Source organism: Nannospalax galili, unplaced genomic scaffold, assembly GCF_000622305.1.
Source record: "Nannospalax galili isolate Female #2095 unplaced genomic scaffold, S.galili_v1.0 scaffold188, whole genome shotgun sequence".
Taxonomy (NCBI): domain Eukaryota; kingdom Metazoa; phylum Chordata; class Mammalia; order Rodentia; family Spalacidae; genus Nannospalax; species Nannospalax galili.
In genome coordinates, this window is record NW_008360325.1 from 3,925,308 (window position 1) to 3,947,931 (window position 22,624).

General features: G+C 45.7%; 1 protein-coding gene across 4 annotated transcripts in view; it reads right to left on the bottom strand.

Annotated features, from left to right (window-relative positions):
• Wdr25 (WD repeat domain 25) overlaps positions 1 to 22,624 on the bottom strand; it is a 150,516-nt gene that overhangs the window by 25,683 nt on the left and 102,209 nt on the right. For all 4 annotated transcript variants that reach the window (XM_008825618.3, XM_029559962.1, XM_029559960.1 and 1 more), the window contains exon 4: positions 14,191 to 14,321. In XM_008825618.3, coding sequence (XP_008823840.1) covers positions 14,191 to 14,321 — 131 coding nt within the window. The remainder of the gene's footprint in view (positions 1 to 14,190; positions 14,322 to 22,624) is intronic.

Sequence of the window (22,624 nt, forward strand, 5' to 3'; positions counted from 1 at the left end):
ACTAAAAACAGTACACAAAATGACCTGCAGACCGTGGAAGGTGTAAATGAAACATAAATGAATTTCATGTTCAGACTTGGGTCCTGTCCCCAAGCTGTCTTATTATGCATATGCAAATATTCCAAAATCTAAATGAAAGAGAAATTCAGAACCATTTCTGGTCCCAAGCCTTTGGGGTAAGGGATACTCACCCCACATGTTGAAATGCCCAGATATTCTGTTCTTCTTAAGAAGGCCTACCCTCAGGTGAACTAACAAAGCCCACCCACTGGGGCTTATCATAGTCTAACTCACGTGGGGAAGGGACATGCCCAATCCTGGTAGGCTCGAGCGCTCCACTTGGCAGGAGAACACCAGTTCTGTCCGCTCTGACTTCTATTGGGAGATGAAAATACCCAATCCAGTCCACTCTGGCCATTCTTACTCAGACCAAGGGTAGGGAGGGCATGGGCACTGAGAAATGTGGAATCTGACAGAGACACAGCTCACTAGAAGACTGGCCTAGTCATAGCACTAAAGAACACCCCCACACCACACCCCCACACACCCCTCATACCACGATGCTCCAGTCCTACTGCAATAAATCTGTTCACCTAGCATACCCTGTCTTCCCAGCAAAGACACATGACAAGCATACTAGAAGGCAAGACACAATTAGAGGAGATGGAGCAGTATGAGATGTAAGGGATGCTGGCACCGGCTAGAAATGTGAAAGAGCTGTGGTCACCATGCTAAAGGTTCCAATGGAGTAAACAATGTGAACAGCAGAGAGCACTAGAGGCGGGGGGAGTGCCAGGAATCAAAGAGGCATGCTTGGGATCAGAGGCTCCAAAAGAGAAATGAAGGGTTTCTCTGATGGACTTCTTAATACAGTGGACATGACCAAGGGCAATTCAATAGAAACCTCCAGAATTATAAAAAGCAAAGAACAAGACTAGAAGAAAGCCTCGGAAAGCCCATCACGTCTAAGCACTGTAGGGCAATTGAAAAAATTATAACAGGGGAGATGGATCAGTGGATAAAGCACTTGCCACACAGGCCTGAGGACCACAGTTTGGGTACCCAGTACCCATACAAAAAGATGGGTGGGTGTGGCAACCCACCTGTGATCCCAGCACTCCAGGGACAGAGACTGAATTCCCAGTGCAAGCCAGCTAGATGTTGGCAAGCTCCCTGTTCAGTGAGAGACCCTGCCTCAGTAAATAAAGTACAGTGCAACTAAGGAAGATGTCCGTGTCAACATCAGTCCTCTGTGAGTACACACACACATGTGGACACACATACACATACATGCATACATGCAGACGCACATGTGCATGCATGCAGATGCAGATGCAGATACAGATACACACAAGATTGTTAACAAAACAATATGGGAAAGACAGCAGAGAGAAAGGAACAAAATATTTAGTGCAATGCCTGAGAACCTCCCCACACTAAAGTCACATGGCAAAGGGCAGACCCAAACCCGGCCCAAAGAACACCAAGTGGATAGAGGAAAACAGACAAAACTTGCAACAAAGCTATACCTAAGCATACCCATTTTCAAACTACAGAAAACCAAAGTAAAGAAAACATCCTGCCAGGGAACAGTGCCTTATCTGCAGAGTAGCAAGGATCAGAACCAGGCTCAGCCTCTTCAGATGCCATACAAGCAGGGGGAAGCAAGGGGAAGCAGGGCAGTCAAGGGGTTGACAAAGGAAAAAAACCAGCAGCCAAGAATTCTGTACCTTGTCAAATTATTCCTGAAAAGTGGAGAAGGGGCCAGCAAGATAAGAGTACTTGCAGCAAAAGCCTGGTGAACTGAGCTCCATCTCTGGGACCTACAGTGGACAGAGAGAACCAAGTCCACAAAGTTGTCTTCTGACTGTCACATGCATGTCATGGGTGCATATGTGCACACACATAAATACACACACATATATGTGTGCACACACACTAATGATAACCATCATAAATAAAATGCTTTTGGGTTTTTTTGAGACTGGGTCTCCCTGAAGGCCCAGCTGTCCTGGAACTCATTCTGTAGACCAGGCTGGTCTCCACCTGCCTCTGCCTCCCAGGTGCTGGGATTAAAGGCATACAACATCATGCCTGGTGATATAAATAAACTAATTTTTAAGTAGAGAAAAAATAAAGACTTCTCAAAAAAAAAAAATACTTGAATGATTTTCCCCATAGACTTGTCTTGCAAAAAATGTTAAAAGATGTTCTTTAAATGAAAGAAAACAAGCTGGGCGTGATGGTGCACACCTTTAGTCCCAGCACTGGGAGGCAGAGGCAGGTGGCTCTTTGTGAGTTCAAGGCCAGCCTGGTCTACATAGTGAGTTCCAGGTCAGCTGGGGCTGCAGGGAGACCCTGAGTCAAAAAGACTGAAAAAAAAAGAAAACAGTACAAGGTGAGACACTCGGGTCTCCACTTCAAAAACGGAAGTGGGTCAGCAAGATGGCTCAGTAGGTAAAGGCACATGCAGCCAAGCCTGGCAACTAGGTTCAATCTCCAGAACCTGAACCCACAGTAGAAGGAGAAAACCAACTACAGAAATTGTTCTCTGACTTACACGCGCACACACACACACACACATGCACACAAATATAAATACATACATACATACACACATACACACACATACATACATACATACATACATACATACATACATAAACGTAAAAAAATATTCGGGGCTGGATGGCTCAGTAGTTAAAGAGTACTTGATGCTCATTTAGAGGACTGGAATTTGGTTTACAGCGCCCAGAGCAGGCAACTCACAATGACCCCATAACTCTAGCTCCAGAGGATCTGACTCCTTCTGGCCTCTGTGGGCAACTGTACTCGCATGTACTCACATACACAAAAATAAAAATAAAAATAAATTTTAATTTTAAAAAGGAAGAATATCCAAAAAGTATAATATGGAAGTAAAGTAAAACGCACTTTTCTTAGACAACACATCATATAACAGATTTGTTCAAAACAAATATTGCAACACTGTCTGAATGGCACTTACTCATCCACAAGTGGCGTGAATAACAGCAGTGACAGGGACCAGAGGGAAGAACCGGGTTGTTTTATCGTCATACAGCAGCTTCTTAAACTATGAGTGCCATGACCCACAGAAAACCAGCAACAGTGACAGTTCCTGAATGCGTAACAACAAAAAACTAATTCAAAGTCAAATGTGTGAGGAGCCTGGGATGTTTCCAGCAGAGCTCACCCTGTGTCTCACACAGCTTTGCGGCAGTCTGGATCCTGAACACACACATTGCTGCTCTGCCCTTCCAGTGTCATCCCCACAGCACCAGCCAACACTGCCTGAGACACCTCGGCGTGAACTCCAGAATACCACATAATGAACTGTGCTGTTTTCACTGTGTACAGAGATGTTCTATCCTTGTATAAACATGATGTTTTAATTAATAGAAAACAAAGACTCTTGGTATTTTCCTGTTATTCCTCAGCATGTAAGCATCAAATCAGAATAACCTTATTGTATTAGAATGTTTGACTTTAAAACCTGCTGTTAGAGTTGCTAACTTGAATTTCAGAAGCACTAAATGAGTGGTGGGAAGACAGAACCATCAGGGGAGAGCTTGCCTCTGCAAGCATAAAGACCTAAATCCAATCCTCAGAACCCACGTTTGAAAAAGTCAAGCATTATGGTGTGTTCTTGCAATCTCAGTGCTGGGGAGGCCAAGACAGGCAGATTCCTGGGGCTCACTGGCCACCCACCCTAGCCTGCTTGGCAAGTTCTAGGCCAGTGAGAGACCCTATATTTAAACAACAGAAAGGTGGACGGCATCTGGAGAATGACACCTGAGGTTGTCTTCTAGCTGCTACACATGTGCACACACATGTACCTGCACATGAACACACACATGTACATAAAAAAATCATTAAATGTATTTTTGGCTTGGGATTAGGACTGAATTCCTAACAATTTCTGAAGTATCCCTAAACATACGCCTGCCATTCTGTGCTATGTGTTTATGTAAAGCGATGTTCTCAGCATCAACTATTATAAAATCAAAATATCAATCTGCTCTGAAAAATGAAGATGTCCTGTGTCCTTCAGTAGCAGTCAGCCAAGATTTAATTCTCTGTGTAAAATTAAACAAATGCATCTATCTATCTTATTAGTATACAAATTTGTGTTCATCTTTAATAAATGGTATGCAAATAAATCATGTATATACTAAAGAATTATCTTAAAATAAATCTCCCCATGATTTAACACCAGTAAATGGTTGATTTATAGACATATTTTACATATGTAGATACCTGAAATTGTATAAAAATTCTTGAGCCAAAAGGACTAAGTGGGAAAAAGCCCTATTGTAAGGCACTCACCACAGCTGGGGTAGCTCAATGAGCACTGCCACGCAGCATGAGGACCTGAGTTCAAATACCCAGCACCCAAGTAAAAAACTGGGCATGGCTGCACAGCTGGCTGGGGCTGGAGGCCAGGGGAAAAACAGAAAATTTCTGGGGCTTGCTGGCCACTGGCTTAGCTCGAGATTCAGTGTGAGGCCATATCTCAAGGAAATATAGGGCAGAATGATCAAGCAGTACACCTGATGCCCTCCACTGGCCTCTGTGCAGCACATGTACAGACACACACACACACACACACACACACACACACACACATTTTAAAATAAAGCAAAACATTAAGATACTCATTGTGCCTTTGACGTGATACAGTGCCACTGAAAGTAGACTTGGATTAACTGTCAATATACATTACACATACACATTCTAGGGCAACCACTCAGAAAGGAAGATAAGTATATGCTAAGAGAGGAGCAAACAACAAAATCATAAAAAATGTTCAGTTAGAACCATAAAATGGGCCAGGTTTTGTGGCACAGTCCTGTAATCCAAGCAATTTCGAGGTAGAGACAGGATGAGGAGTTCAAGGGCAGCTTTAGCTACATAATAAGCTCAAACACATGAAAATAGGTCTCTAAAAAGCAAACGAAGTCATAAAATGGACTGAGGATGTACCTTAATGGTCTAGCACTTCCTTAGCGTGTGCAAAGTCCAGGGTTCAATCTACAGAAACACGCACGCACGCACACACGCACAGCCTAAAGGTAAAGAATGAAAGACAAAAACAGGAATAAGCAACAAAGATCCACAAATAAGGTGCCTACTTGATCCAAAAACATCAATAATCACTGAGTATCAATGGCTTTTAATGCATCTGTTAAAAGACAGAATGTCAGAGTAAATTTTAAAACACATGAATTGTATATCTTGCTTACAAGCAAGTCATTATAAATATGAAGACACAGGTTTAAAAAAAAGTAAATGAGCTAGCTGGGCATGGTGGCGCTCGCCTTTAATCCCAGCACTTGGGAGACAGAGGCAGGCGGATCTCTGAGTTTGAGGCCAGCCTGGTCTCCACAATGAATCCAGGCCAGCTGGGCTACACAGAGACCCTGTCTCAAAAAGTTTAAAAAAAAAAAAAAAAGTAAACGGAGAAAGATATGATAGACCATGTAACAGTAATTAAAAGAAAGCAGAAATTGCTATCTTAATTTTAGACGGAGCAGATTTCAGGGTAAGTCAAGTTGTTAGGACTACCGAAGGACGCACATAGGGATAAAGGGGTCAGTTCTCCACCCATGCACAGAAAATGGCAAAGTATAAGCAACTAATAACAAAGCATCAAAATACAAATGGCAAAAGTGACAGGACTGCAGAGACGGCTGGAGCCACACCACAGCTGGGGTTGTCAGTGCTCTTCCATCTGAAACGGACAGACCCACGACGGAGCAATCTAAGCACTTTGAAAGCAGAGGCAGGGGAATTGTCACAAGGTCCAATGTAGCCTGCCTCTTAAAAAAATGAAAAAAGAAGTAAGTCCAAAAAGCTGAAAACAAATTAGGACACAAGCTCATCAAAGCTCATAACTGACAGCTAGGGACGGAGCATAGATTTGTGGTTGCTGTGGGGTTGGAGGCGGGCTGCTAAAGGCACAGGGCTCCTTTCTGAAGTGATGAAAATGTTCAAAGCTGACTGTGGTGTGGCCACATGATGCTGAAAATGCACCAAAAACTACTGAGCTATGCATTATAAGTGAGTGACTTGGATAGTTTCTGAATAAAGCTGTTACCAAAAACATTAATAAGTACTTACTTTAAAGTACATTAGCATAAAAATAACTTGGCCACTGAGCCCATGAGTTTTGGATGCTATTAGTTAATTTAAGGTTAAAGGAAATTTTCAAGTAAAGAAGTTATGAATCAATATTTAAAATTTTAAACCTCTGGGTGAGAAATGTGGGGGCAACATGGAGCTCTTCTCAGTGGCAAAATGATTTCTAGAGAACATGCGACTCAGAGTCTACATACCTGCATTCATGGATCTCCACACATCTAAAGAGCCTGCTTTCCACTCCCTGCTATTCATTCATGTTCATGTTACCTGCAAGGTAGGTACTAAGGACAATCCTAGGGCATCAGCCTCTTGAGTGTCATGGGCTCAACATGCACCCAGAGTTCCACCAAGCACCTCTCTCTCCCCATCTCCCCAGCTCTGTGATTCTCCTGGTCTCACCTACATTAAAAAGTTGGGGGCTGGAGAGACAGCTCAGTGGTTAGGACCACTAGCTGCTCTTGTAGAGAACCAAGGGTCATTTCCCAGCATCACATGGTGGCTAATAACTGTCTGTAGCCCCAGTTCCAGGGGATCCAACGCCTTCTTCTAGCTTCCATAGGGATTGCATACATGCAGTGCATTTACATGTAGGCAAAACACTCACACACATAAAAAAAAATTTAAGGAATATTTTTAAGAGTTTGGTTTGCAACAACACTTAGTCAGAACTGTAGAAAGGACAAAGAGTCCAAATAAAAAAGGCGTTTTAATATAAAACAGATGAAAGAGACAAATGGAGAGTAATCAAAACCTCATTAGGGCAAATAAGCAACCTGCCTACAATGTCACCAAAACCGATGGCACAGAACGCCAAGTAGGCGAAGCCAAGTCTCAAACAGCCCAGTCTTAATCAGGGGGGTGAGGGAGGAAGGGTGTCCCTAGCATGGTAGAAACCCTGACAATCCCACCCAGAACTCACACCTGGCACCCACACTAAGGCCCAAAGCTGTGGTTCCAACTCTGGCTAGACACTTGAGTCACCCAGAGTTTTCAAACACCTAAATGCCAGACCGCACCAGTGGGACAGGCAGGCAGCTCCCAAGTGCTGCTGTCCATTGTACCAGGTTGGTCAGCACAGGGCTGCACAGCTCCTCAGAGCTCATGCCATCCCATCCAGGGAGCAGCTCCACCTGGGAAGGCTGCCATGGCAGGGGCACAAGATCAGTGATCTCTGGTTCCACTTGTACTCCAATGGGAGAGTTAATTTTTTTCATTGACGTTGATTAGAGCTATAGTCATTCTTGTAAGATTTTTTCTTCTCTTTTCTCCCAGGGCCTACTACGTACTCAGCATGATACTAGGTACTAGGAATCCAATAGCAAAGAGACTCAGTACTGCCTTGGGGAGTTTCCTTTCTCCTGGGTCACTCCAGCTTACAGGTATGATCATGAGAAGATGGACTGAGTCTACAAGGCCAAGGGCAAGTCAGGAGCACCACTGTCCCTGTCCCCTCCTGTTAGGTCACATGACACTCGGAACCCTGGACACAGCTCCAGAAGGAGGTCAAGAAGTCAAAATGTCCCTTTAAACACTTAAGGAAGTGTAGAACAAGCATGGAATATTGAGGATTTATGTCAAAACCGCACCAGAGTGTGCCGAGCAAAAGTGAGCCGGCCTGTCAGAGCCAGTTTCATTAGGAGAATCCTGGAGTGGGTTCAGAGGAGCAGCGGGGAGGGGTTCTGCGCAGCAGGTTGGTATGCATGGCAGCTGTCTTTCTCAAGGTAGAGCAGGAGGTCAACATCAAAAGTATGCTCAGCCTCCTGCCTGCCCAGTGTCAACCCTGCACACGAGAGGGGACAGGGAACTGGGCCACAGTCTGGCCTCCCCAGCTCTGGGAGCCACATGTCCTAGATTCTCCAGAGCTGCTCCAGTTTCCAGAGCTCTGTCCTGCCTTCTTTGAGAGTGATTTGCTGAGGCTAGGGTTCCATAGTCTAGTCTTGCAAAAGGGTGATTCGCTAGGTATGTGCCAGGACTTCTGAATTTGTGCCTGAGCTTTCCTAACAAATTTGATTCACTAAACAAGAAGGAAAGAGTTGTTTTATGGCTTATCCTAATTTCTGCCTCAAAACAGTCATCTTCAAGTAAACTTCCCACAGTGCCAGTAGGCCTGGAGAATTGTGTCTTGTTTTAGACACAATGGCTCCCACACTAGACTGGCACAAAGCCAGGGTACCACCAGACTAAAAACCAGGAGGCCAGTAACTCTCATCTACCAGCCACCAGGAGCTGGAGAGCCCAGTCTTGGCCAAGAACCACAGAGCTTGGCCTTATCCAAGATAGCACCTTATCCCATGCAGGCTCTCCTGGGTCTTCCCACCTCTGATCAACATTCTAAACCACAACTGACCTTCAAATCCCATTGTCAAAGGGGCTTCTCCCTCTATACAGATTTCAGAGTAGCCACTGGCTTGAATGCCAAAGTCAGGTGAGAGCTCCTCTGGGCAACATTGCCCTGGGTGCCTGCTTTGGTTCGGGCCCTGTGGAAGGTGCCAGTGTAGAGATGCAGAGATAATGGGACTCAAGTCTGTGCAGAAGGCAGCAATACATAAGTATCTCTGATGTACCCTGGGCTCATGGATGTATGCAGAGGTCAGAAGCTACTGCAGTCACTGAGAAAAGTCACAGATGGTGCAGATCCACTGTGATGAAGGCCAAGGGTGCCCACATGAGAAAAGCAAGGGATTATTAAGTTCAGAGATCATGCAGGCCTGGCTTCTCAAAGCAGGGTCCATCCCCATTTTCTGCTGTATCTCTTAGAACCCAATAGATACACAGGCTCCACTCCACTATCAGGAACAGCTGAGGCAGGATCTGCATCTTAACAAAAGCCAGAACTCTCCTACCTGAGGCAAACCTGAAAACCCTGTTTTACAGATGGCTCACTGCTTCCCTCTGCCACATCGATGGGAAGATTGTGCATCAAAGCAGGTCTGCTTATTTTTGCCTTGGATCACCCAGCGAAGTGAGAAGGAAAGGAAGGCTCTGAGCCAAGCTCTCCTGAAGCTCAGGCCACTGACCCTGGAGAGAGGGGCACCCACAGCGCAGTGAAGGTCAGACCAGGACATCCTGAGTTCCAGACCATACCCTTACCAGAGAACATGCTAGAAGAATTAGTCACAGAATGCAGCACTGGTGGCATCCAGCCAGTTTAGCTTGGCTGGTTAATGTGGAGCATGTCCTGCGGATGCTGGAAGTGAAGTCAGGCACTTTGCAGTGATGAGATGGACCTGGTCATCAGGCCACAGCAGAGAGATCGGCCAAGAAAAGAAGGAAGGAGCCAAGCAACCCATTTGTTGTAATGAACTGGGACGGACTGGACAAAGGGAGAATCCCAACACTTGTTATTTTGCAGTTTAAGGATCCAGAAAATCTAATGAATAGAATGATGCTTAAAAGTTATACTTCAAGGGGCTGGAGAGATGGCTCAGCAGTTAAGAACACTGGTTGTTCTTGGAGAAGACCCGGGTTCGAATCCCAGCACCCACATGGCAGCTAACAACTGTCCATAACTCCAGTCCGAGGGGATCCGACAGCCTCTTCTGTCCTCCGTGGGCACTGCACGACATGGGTGCACTTACCTACATGCAGGCAATACACGCATACACAAAAAATGGAAATAATAAGCTGGGCGTGGTGGTGCACATCTTTAATCCCAGCACTGGGGAGGCAGAGGCCAGCCTGGTCTACATAGTGAGTTCCAGGACAGCTGGGACTACAGGGAGACCCTGTCTCAAAAAGACCAAAAAACAATAATAATAAAAATAATAAAAATTTTAAAAAAGGATATACTTCAACTGTTCATCAGACCATGTGCCCTGAGGTCCTCAGGAGAGACTGCTGGGCCTACTGTGGTCCCCAGTGACGGCCTGAACATCTGTGGTCCTGCAGGCAGAAGTCTGATTCTGGCCTACAAAAGCCTGGCTCACTTTGACTCAGAATGTGAGTTTATACTTGAGCTTAAGGGACTAAATCCCAAATGTGAAAAAGCTCATTGCACAAGGATGGTATTACAGTGGAGTCTACCTAGGCAATGTTGACGGCCCACTTTGAGATCATAACAAGAAAAACGACTCAAACACCCCTGACTGGAGACAAGTTCCTTACCATCTAGAGAAGACATTCTCTGAGCAAGTGGTGTCTGCGGAGATACATGGAAAAGGGGTAGGTAGAGGGGCCCCCACCTTGTCAGCAGCTGGGGAGTTTTAGTCCTGACAGACATCAAAGCCAGGTCTCTCCATACCCAGGGTCAGCCAGACTGTAAGTATCTGGGACTTCGTAGGCCATGCAGTCTCAACACTGCCACAGAGGGTACATAAATGAGTGAATATGGCTGTATTCCAATAAAACTTTATTTACAAATAGGTGGCAAGCTGGATTTGATGTGATCCTACACTTCAAGGGTCCCTGATCTCTCTACTCACATCTGTTCATTTTAAATGGCAAAAAGGTTTTTGAAATATCCATGTCCAACACAGTGAAATGGTGTAGTAGATTAAAGCAGTCATCCATCTGATTTCTTTCTACCCACAGAAATCTACCAAGAGCCTGCCATAAATTGTTCTGAGCATGGGAACTAAGGTGGAGGCAAGCGGAGGCAAGTGAGGAAGGCAAGGGAACACCGTTGAAAGTTTCCCAAGAGTTGGTGATCACAAGCCAAGTTCTTATAACCTATGTTAAAAGGAAGATTTAAAAGTGTGCAAAAAGATAAGACCAAAAAGAAACCATGGGGGGAAAGCAACAGAAGGAAAACACCAGAATATCACCCATGTACCCTCTGGCTGCTCAGACCACGCATCTCTCTCTCCCTGAATTGCCTACTTGTCATAAGATTGCCTACCATGTTCCCATAAATGCTCTTCCCCATGTAGCTACAAGGGGAAGCTTGCCTTGACTGGAAGCCAAGGTCTGTGTCCCTCCTGCTTGCACCCGCAGTGCCCACTGTGGCCCCTGACAGGGCAGGCTTTTGCTAGGTGGAGACTTCAGCACCAGGGACAGAGCCTCCTGCAGGCTCCATCCAAAGGAGCCACCAGCAGCACTTGTCAAAGCAGGAAGGAGCATTGTCTCCTGAGCCCTCACGATGCAAACAGAACAACTACCCCCCACTCCATGTGACCCTGTGGGGGAGGACTGTTGGTAAAAAGGAAGTAAAAACAAATACCGTGCAGATCCCTTCACCCACATTATTAGCTTGGGAGAGACTCGCAAACATGCCAAGAGCAGTCACAGCAACATCTGCTTCGAATTGTTTCTCCCAGCATTTTCAGAAGCCGTCAGCTGGCGTCCGCCCGGGGAGAAAATCCAGTGTTTTTAACAAACTCTGAGATCAGATGGCGTCCACGGTGAGTAATTTCTTATATGTTTGGTCTTTGAGGCTAAAAACACGATGTGCACCTTTACAGGCAATTATCGAGAAGGCTGAGCAATATGGTGGTCCCCCTCAAGGGTCTGACTTACACTGTCTGATTTGCATACAGTGCTCAAACACTTTTCTTCTGTTTATCCTAAATAGGAAGTAATCCAGTGTTTTTGTTTTTTTTTTTAAAAATCCTCTGTGTCCATTTATTTGCAGGTAATATGCCTCTTTCCCACATATTTTTGTAAAAAGTTTCTTTTACAAAAGAAAACTGCTGTTTTGAAAGTGTATGGATCTAAGCTGCCACTTCTGAGGTCCCTCAAGCAAGACCTTCTCCATGGACAAAACCCCCATCACTTTCTTTCAAGAAAGGTCTCTACCTGTAGGTTCTCCTCAGAAGCCCACAGCCCTTCCACAGCCTGCAGTGCAAGGCCTGTCTGGAGAGGATGGTCTGAGATATGCATGGTATGACTACAGATGTAGAATCCAGGCCTTGGTGGCTCTAGCACATTCTCTCCACCCTAACCTCACAAAACAGCCACTACTTGGTTCTTCCTGCATGGATGCTTCACCTGTCCAGGACATCCCCAGGTGGCATGAATGCTTTGTAGTAGGCCCTTCTAATGCTGCAGATGCTACAGCCCTAGAGCCCCTCAGGGGGGAAAGGAAGAGGACACTGCTGCTCTGCACCACCTCCTTTCCTGGTCAGTGTCCATGCAGGCTGAACTGCATCTGAGCCACCCTGTGGGACACAGAGGCTGTGCCTCTATCAGTCTAGGACAGTGCTCCTCAGAACCGAAAATAGCCGAGAGTCACTGAGCATCCCAGTCAGTCAGGCCTGTATGGCCCCTCTTCTGACAAGCCTCATGTGCACCTCTGCCTCTCCACCTCCTACACAGGCACGGCTGCAGCAGAGTCCTTCCTCAGCCCTGCTCACCAACCTCCATGGCTCTTTAGTGCTTGCCCTCATTGAATGACCCTCCTCTAGCCCAGGCCAAGACATACAGCCTGAAGGTCTCAGTCAGGCCCATGCTGTTGCGCAGATCCCTCTCTAGCCATGCCCAGGTCACACACCCCTCACACTCCCACCTCCTGTATCTACACAGTCTGCATAGCTGTCTTCCTTCTTCATGTATTTCGACAGCCATAATTCACTACATGTCTACCTGTGCCAGGCACTCCAGCGAACAGGCAGATCCCTGCCCTACAGGAGCTCACATGTGAGTGCAGGGAGGCAGGCAAATAGGAACATGAAAAGCCCACAGTGTGCCAGGTGACATAAAAACCTGGGGGTGGAGGGCAGGGGAGACTTACTGGAGCAATGTCCCCTAGGAGGAAACTGGGGAGGAACAGTCCAGGCAGGAGCCAAGCACACCAAGTAGAGGTCCGGGGCAGGAGTGTGCAGGAGTGCTCTGGGAAAGGCAGGAGTGTGGCGGGACTGAGATGATAGGAACGGGCTGTGGGGAGATCATTTAAGCCTTGTGGACCATTGGCTTTCACTGTGATTGAGATGGGAACCTGGAGATTCTGCCTAAGGACTGATCTGTCTGATTCAGATCACTCTGGTGCTGTACTGAAAAAGACTGTAAGGGCCAAGGGCAAGGAAGATGAAAGAGGAAACCAGCTTTCCTAGCAGGAGATGATGGCAGCCAGGCCTCAGCTACAGCAGTGGACGGGGCAGAAGTGGTGGAGACTGTGACAGTGGAACAGAGCTTGCTGACAGTTATGGGGGGGGCGGTGTGCTGGGAAGACAGAGGTAGGGTTATTGCTGATGTTTGGGGCCCAAACAACTGGAAGAAGTTGCCAAGAATTAAATGGCAGACACCTGGAGCATAGCAAAGGGCAGGAGTGGAAACTCCCCAGCTCCTAAGCTCCAAGGCACCAGCATCAATTCCAAGAAGCCCCCTTCGTAGCAAGGTGAAAGCAGCATGCTGTTCTGCTCACACACAAGCACACATATGTGAACACCCACCCACATGCACACATGCAGATACAGGCACGCATATACACATGCACATGCATGCACACACATGCACATGCATACACACATCCACGCACACACAGCACTCTCTGCACCAGAGTTGTCTATGCTCCATTTATACCTCCTTGAAAATCCCAGGCTGGTTCACTTTATACACACAGTAGGTGCTCGACAAATACTCTTGGTGATATGCTGCACAAAATGGTACCAGTAATGCAGTAATCATCCAACTAATCAAGAATGTTCTCTCAAAAATCTCTTAAAATGACTCTCATCCCCAATTGAATATGAAGTAGCAATTATTCTGTCTCAAGCATACAGGCACTGGCCTGTCCCTAATTGTTCAAATTGTGAAGGAAAACTCTTCCATAAGAAGGCTGGCCTACCAGGAACAGAGGAGATGGCTTACCCCACAAGCATGAGGGCCTTAGTTCGATCCCCAGAACCCATGTAAAAAGCCAACTGTGATGATGTGCATTTGTAATCCCAGTGCTGAGGAAGTGGAGACAGGTGGATCCCCGGAGCTTGCTGGTCAGTCAGTCTAACCAGATCAACCAGCCTTAGATCCCAGTGAAACTGTGTCTCAAAAGATAAGTAGAGAGCCCTTGAGAATTGGCACTCAAGGTTGGCCTCTGTCCTACACACACACACACACACACACACACACACGGCCAGCCTAGAGAGAAGGTGTCACCTTGCCAGTCCTTATGTCCCAAGCTTTGATTTCGGAGCTGAAGCCTCCACATAAAAAGATGCTGTGATCTTTGGGATAAAATTTCAAGGTGGTGATTCTGAAGTCGCTCTGGCCACTAAATACCTGGGTTCCTGCAAGGGAAAACAGACAAGAAATGATTAAATACTGAGATCACAAGCATCTTAAAGTGAAGATGCTCAGAGAGCTCACCAGGGCCCCCCATGGCCCAGTACAGGGCCCCCCATGGCCCAGTACAGACCTTCTGGAAACACAACAGAGGTAGCACTTCGCTTTCCTTCTCTGCCAACCCCCGGACCAGGGCTAAACAATCTTTTGCATGTTCTACAAGTACTGTGTGTATTATCTCATTTAAGCCATTCATCCATTAAGCCCACTTCATAGCTGAAAACAACAGACTTCGGGAAGTTAAGTGACATTTTCCAGGCTGCACAGGTGAAGGGGGATTGTTTATCTAGGAGTTTAAAATCTAAAATCAGGCTTGGTTGGATTTTATTTCAAGATCTACCTTAGTCTTTATAAACTAAGGACGGGTTTGTTACAGGCACAGCAGGTACCTTGACATACTGGGTCGCAAACAAGAGCAGAACAGACAGCAGGTGTGGACCACTAGGGTCTGCAGTCCTGGCCCGACAGGGCTAGAAATAGCACTGGTCATTTTTCACATCATCATAAACAGTTGTCAAGTCTCTACGTATGCTGTGATAAATGTCTGTGCGCATACAGACATACGATGTAGAAAACAGCTGTCACTAGGATCTCTTAGCGGTAAGCAATATGAATTTCAGAAGTGTCCATCACTCGGGGTAGGTCAAAACCAGCCCTCCTCTCACTGTCCAGTGTGGCTTCTACATCTCACATCACTGACTGAATTCTCATCTGTCATGCTTAATGTGCCCAAACCTGGAACAAAAAAGCAGACCAGCTTTGAGAGGCATCTCACCGGGAAGTATCTGAGTTAAGCATCTGAAACCAGACATGTCACCAGGGGTCAGGTTCACACCAGGCATGGCCCTGACACCTGCCAACTACATGGAGACTTCCCTCAGAGACAGCATGAAGCTTCCAGAGCCCAACAGGGAAATCTTGACTGCTTTTTGGCTCCAGGACTCCTCCAGTGGGCCAAGCAATGGCAGGGTGAGGATAGAGCAGCTGGCAGCCAAGGGGATGGAAAGATGGCTGTTGGTAAAGTGCTTGCCATGCAAGCATGAGACCCAAGTTCAATTCCCAGATCCCACATAAAAATCTGGGCGTGGTGAGATGTGCTTGCCATCCCAGTGCTGGAGAGGTAGAGACAGGCAGATCCCTAAGTCTCACTGGCCAGCCAGCCTCACATAACTAGTGAACCCCAGGTCCCAGTGAGAAACCCTGTCTCAAAAAAACAAGGTGGGAGGCTGGAGAGATGGCTCAGCAGATAAGAGCACAGACTGCTCTTACAGAGGACCCGGGTTCGATTCCCAGCACCCACATGGCAGCTACGAACTGTCCTTAACTCCAGTTCCAGGGAAATCCGAAACCCTCTTCTGATCTCCACGGCATTGCACGACATGGGTACACTCACATACATGCAGGCAATACACGCATACACATTAAAAAATAATAATAAATATTAAAGAAAAAAAAACAAACTTGAAGGTTCCTGAGAAAGACACAAAGTTGACTGATGGCCTCCACATACATGTGTACCTGCACATGCATCAACACACATACAGCGAAGTTGATGGCAAGGACAGTGATGAGATGCCAAGACCTCAAGCACTGTGCTCCCTTTGAGGCCCAGAGGGAAGTAGTGTTTGCTCACTCTGCACAGAAAGCACTCCCTGAAGGTCTCCTCTGTGCGCTGACCCCACACACTGAGTTAAGAGCTCGGCCGGCTCCAGCTCACCCGGTAAGGAAATGACACATCAATAACAGCTCGTGAGAGTCACAGAGGGATGACAAAGGTCCAGTGGCCAGAGCTACTGTCTCAAGTGTGTCTGGCTACACCCCATCCAGCAAAGACCTAAGCACACAGTGCTGTCATATGGGTATTTGTTTACAAGTTACAAAATGTGCCAGTGTGCCAATATATCAACATTTTTAAAAGATTTATTTTTATTCATGTGTATACATATATGTGTGCCCACAGAGGCCAAAAGAGGGCATCAGACCCCCTGGAGCTGGAATTACAGGTGGTTGTGAGCCCTTGACATGGGTGCTGGGAATCAAACTTGGGTCCTCTGGAAGAGCAGCAAGTGGTCTTAACCAGTGCATCATCTCTCCAGCCCCATCCTCATCATTTTTCAAATGCCAAAAAGAGGATACCTTAAAGAGCAAAACAAAGATAAAATAACCAATTTTAAATATATATATTAATATGCCATTTATTAAGAGCATCAAGCAACCTCTTTTGTACATTTTAATTTATTTGGGGGAGGGGCATACTTGTGGAGGAAAGAGGACAACCTGTAGGGGTTGAGTCTCTCCCTCCACTGAGTGGATCCAGGATTGAACTCAGGTGGTCAGGCTTGGCCTGACACCTTTACCTATTGAACCATCTCACCAGCCCAAGAGCATCATAACTTCTTTGAAATCATTAAAACCACATGAGCTACTAGGCATGGTGGCACAAGCCTTTAATCCCAGCACTTGGTAGGCAGAGGCAGGGGGATCTCTGTAAAACTGAGGCCAGCCTGATCTACATCACAAGTTCCAGGCCAGCTGGGGCTATAGGGAGACACTGTTTCAAACAAACAAACAAGGCTGGAGAGATGGCTCAGTGGTTAAGAGCTCTGGCTGCTCTTGCAGAGGACCCAGGTTCAAGTCCCAGCACCCACATGGCAGCTAACAACTATCTGTAACTCCAATTCCAGGGAATCTGACACCCTCTTCTGACCTACATGGGCATTGCGTGACATGGGTACATTGACATACGTGCAAGTAAAACACTCATACACATAAAATAAAAAATAATTCTTAAAAGCTTATAAAAGAAACAACAACAACAAAAACCACATGAACTTAATCTTTTCAATGGCAACAGAACTGAGTGAGCTTTCACTTATCTAAATGTGGCCAATGTCCTGTAACCCGGGCTTGAAAGCTATCCAGATGTAGTTTCAGTTTACTCTCTGAACTCCCACAAGACTGACAAAGGCTCCTCCTGGGATACAGGATGCTCCACTGGAAAGAGATGAGGAGGAGGAACACGGGAGACATCATCCACCTCCAGCCACCAGTGACATAAAGGACTGACAGAAAGGATTTTGTGAACATCTTGCTAGTAAAGCTCATTTTCTCTGACAAATAATAGCTCCTGTAACAAGGCAGGAGGTATTACTATGTTATTATGTTTTTAACAGCTCAGTTCAAAATCAGCTGAAACGTTCATTTAAAGAATTTTAAAACAGATTAGAAAATCACTGATTCCAAGTTCAGCATACAGACATTAAAGGTACTTTATTGGTTTGGGGTTGTTTTATTTGGTGCTAAGAATTGAAGGAGCCCAGGGCCTTGAGCATGCTAGGCTAGCATTTATAGCACAGAGCCACACTCCCTGGCCCAACATTAAAGTCTTATTTAAAATATTTTATTTACTATTTTTATTTTATGTGCATGTGTGTAAGTGCACCCATGTCATGCAATGCCCACGGAGGTCAGAAGAGGGCATTGGATCTCCAGGAACTGGAGTTACTTATGGTTGTTAGCTGCCATGTGAGTGCTGGGAACCAAACCTGGGTCTTCTGCAAAAGCAGTGCCCTTAACCACTGAGCCATTTCTCTAACCCCTAAAGTCTTTAATAGACACTTAAATCATTTTTTAAATTTTATTTATTATTTTTATGCCTTTTTAAAATTTATTATTTTTATTTTATGTGTATGAGTGTATTGCCTGCATGTATGTGAGTGCACCTGTGTCATGCAATGCCGTGGAGGTCAGAAGAGGGCTTTGTATTTCCCTGGAACTGGAGGTAAGGACGGTTCGTAGCCACCATGTGGGTGCTCAGAATCAAACCCAGGTCCTTTGCAAGAGTAGCCAGTGCTCCCAAGCACTGAGCCATCTCTCCAACCCCAAGTAATGAATTTCTAAATCACATTCAGTGGTGTGTACCTGTAGACTCAGTACTAGGGAGGATGAAATAGAAGACTGTGAGTTCAAGGCCACCCTGGCCTACATAGTGAGTTCAAGGTGAGCCTAGGCTATATAGAGAAACACTGTCAATAATAATAATAATAATAATAATAATAATAATAATAATAATATAATAACAATATCATAAAGACATGGCTTGAGGCTCAGGCAGGAGGATTCTGAGTTCAAGGCTAACCTGAATTACACAGCTATACATATATTTATATTTTGAACCCAGGTTCCTGCAAGAGCAGCCAGTGCTCTTAACCACTGAGCCATCTCTCTAGCCCAACACTTAAATAATTTTTGGTAAGAACACACACACACACACACACACACACACACACACTCTCTCTCTCTCTGTTTTCAGGCACTGGATGCTCCATGGTAAAGCTGTGCTTACTATGACAAGGCCTCATAGTGAAGAGAATTGGGGACGCCGGGGAGAAGTGTCAGTAGATAAAGTTCTTGCCATACAGGCATGAACTGAATTCAAGCCCCCAACACCCATGTAAAAAGCCAGGCATGGTGACGCACACCTTGCCTATAATCTCAGTGCCAGGGAGACGGAGATAGGGTAGAATCTCTGAGGCCTGCTGACCAGTCAGTCTAGTTGAATCAGTGAACTCCAGGTTCCGTGGGGGACCCTGTCTCAGAAAAAGAGAGTGACTGAGGAAGACCCCAATGTGAACCTCTAGCCTCTACGTGCACAAACGCACACAAATGTGGAGGGTGACAGGATCTTGCTATGTAACCACAAAGATGCTTACTGTACTATTGCCACTCCTGCCTCGGCTTCCCAAGTGCTCAGTCACAAACAGACGCAAACATACCTGGCCCGAAGGCAAAACTTGTTTTGTTTTGGTTTTAGTTGGGCTTTGTTTTGGTTTTTATTTATTTTGTTGTTTTTTGCGATAGGGTCTCACTATGTAGCCCAGGCTAGCCTGTCCTGGCAACCCTCCTGCCTTGGCCTCTCAAGTGCTGGGATTACAGGCTGAACCACCATGCACAGCTGGTACACACTCCTGAACTGATTTATATTAATATGATACTCACAGGTAAAGTACCAGTCCTTCACCAGAGTGCCTCCTTCACCTCAATGGACAGCTAAGAGTGCTGATTTTTGTCTTTTCTCATGTCTTCCAGGAATCAAGAGTTACCAGTTGCTTGTCACAGTAGTAAATCCTGGAAATCTTCGCCTTTCTGTAAGTGAAATACCTGTACCTCTTTAAGCTATACAAATGCCAAAGCCCTCAGATATACAGCAAGATAAATAAAGCCCAACATCTGCTCTTGAATTATCAGAGCATTGAACAGGACCGGATATGGATCGTGGCTGGGAAGAACCACCAACGTGGAACAAATGCCCAGGAGCATGGTGCTAACCTTTTGCCAGTCCCCCTTCTGCCCAAGAAATTTCCATGCAACCTCAGGGATATAGGTACACATAATGGTACAAATCAAACATTTACTGACTACGAATTACTTTAAAACATGCAATTTTAGGGACTGGAGAGATGGCTCAGTGGTTAAGAGCAATTGATGTTCTTACAGGACCCAGGTTCAGTTCCCAGCACCCACATGGCAGCTAGCAACCATCTGTAACTCCAGTTCCAGGGGATCTGACACCCTCTTCTGGCCTCCATGGGCATTTTTTTCATGGTGCACTGACAAACATGCAGGCAAAACATGCATACACATTAAAAGTAAAATAACTTTTTTAAAAACATAAGTTTATCATTTACTAAAGTTGAAAGCAAATTTACATACTAATGAGATGGGAGTACTTGTTTATTTTTATATAAAGAATTAAATCTTGAGTTGGGTGTAGCAGCTCATGCCTGTAAACCCAATGCTTAGGAGGCAGAGGAAGGAGGATTGCCTAGGCTACATAGTGAGATCAGACCAGCATAGGCTATAGAATGAGATTCTACCTCAAAAAATAAACAGCACCAACAAAAAGAGCAACACTTTATATTTGATTCTGCAGGATGCAGCACACCTTCAAAGTCTTTCAGAGTTGATGGATGTTCGGACGCTGAGAACACTGCTTTGCATAAATTCATAGAACAAAATGGCAGGCCTATGTTTAGAGCTGCTTCAAAAATTGCTGAAAATTCTGTCCTAATCCCAAACCAAACTTCATTCAACAGTTTTTTAATGAAACACAAGTCAGAAAGTCAAAGAGCAATTTTAAAATCCAACATTCTAGCACAATAAAATCCAAGGTGTACTGATTTATACTAATGTGATACTTACATGATAAGGAACATAAAATATTAAAGTAGGGAAATAAAGAGTCTTTGTTTTCCAGAACTAAGCCATTATCTTTCTACAAAAGCAGAAAACTGTGTGCACAGTAAGAACACTACAGTTAATCACACAATAGAGATCTGTACGGAGGCTGAAGCATTTCAGGCAGTGTTCTCTGGCATGATACTGCATGTCAGCATGCCAGATACCCAGGGTACATGGTTTGCATTCAGACTGTAGTGAAGGTGTGAGAGCCAACACAGGCAAGCATTGCTAGCAACATCCTGGCTCCATGATGCTTTTGATTCTGAATTAATTTTTGGTTCAGAAACCTTATACTACTGACAAATTTTTCACAACCCCCCACATTTAGTTGCACAACTCTATGTGGAGTTATGACCCAGTTTAAGAAGCTGGAATCTAGAGGAAGGGAGACAGCTTTTTAAACTACCCCAATACGTTTACATTGTTTATATCACTGCTCAGGGAACTGAGCAGACTGTGGGCACCCAGGGCTGCATTGATTAGATCAGTATCCCTCAACACCACTCTTCAGGAAATAAAGTAACCACAGAGAGCCAATCTGACTGGAAATCTGATATCTCTCCAGGTTACTCTTATTTTTTCTGCAAGTCAAGCTCTTCCTCATGGGTGTGGGGTATGTACACGTGTATCTGTGTGTGGAGACCAAAGGTTGATGTTGGGTGTCTTCCTCAATTGCTCTCTACCTTATGTTTGAGACAGGGTCTCTCACTGAAACTGGAGCTCAACTGGGATCAGAGGCACACGCCACCTCACCTGGCTTTCACATGGGCTGGGATCACAGGCACACGCCACCTCACCTGGCTTTCACATGGGCTGGGATCACAGGCACACGCCACCTCACCTGGCTTTCACATGGGCTGGGATCACAGGCACACGCCACCTCACCTAGCTTTCACATGGGCTGGGATCACAGGCACACGCTACCTCACCTGGCTTTCATATGGGCTGGGATCACAGGCACACGCCACCTCACCTGGCTTTTCCGTGGGTACTGGGAATCCCAACTTGGGACCTCATGCTTCCGCAGCAGGTACTTTACCCACTGAGCCCTCTCTCTGTCCCTCTTGTCACCTTTTAGCTATGTTTGGATATCAGACACCAAATGTGACCTTCATGCAGGAGGCAAATGCCCCACCTAGCAGGAACAGGGAGAGGGTCTCTTTTCTACCCCCACATGCCTATGCCAGGCTTAGGGCAGCACCAAGTCCTAGGAACATTTATTGGACCTAGCCATGTGGTTAGGAGCACAAGGAGGCTGGGGGTGGTGAATAATCTAACATCCCCCATTGGGTACAGAGGCATGGAGCTGCTGCAACCCACACTGAGGGGCCTGGGGCGGTGCCTAAGTGGGTCACTCCACAGAGACAAGCTCACCTGTCACTGAACCCCCAGCGGCCACCCCCCAGCTCGTTTGGAATGTTTTGCCTATCTTCAGACTCAAGAGGAAAAGTAAACTCTCCCTGGGAGCACAGCATTGAACAGGCCATGAGCCTCATTTAGAAATGGCAGCAAGTTACCTCGATGCTTGTTAAAAAGTGTGGTGACATGGCCTTACTAACAACAGGGAAGAAAGAGGAGAGGGAAGGTTGAGCTGTTAAAAAGGTGATGAGTGAAGTTTTCCTGCTAAAAAGAAAAAACGTATTTCTGAATGTTATTTTCTTTAGACTCCCAAAGAGACTGAAAATCTGTCTTTGAAAGGACTAAAATTTTCCATTTAGAAAACAGGTTGTCATATGTATTTCTCCTGCTTTTAATAACTAGGGCTTTGTTATTTTTCTTTGTTACAGGGGTCCAAAGCTAAAAGATTTTAAATTTCTTTTAGTAAGTTCTCAGGTACCTAATGAAAAACCCTACAGGGAAATTCTGCTAAGTAAGATGATCTTAAGACTTCAGTACAGAAATCAGGACCACAGCCACTACAACCTGGTGGGACGTCTGAGGCAAGCAGAGGTGGTACAGCTGAGACCACAGGGACCCAGGTCTCTGCCTGGCTCTATCACTTGAGGCT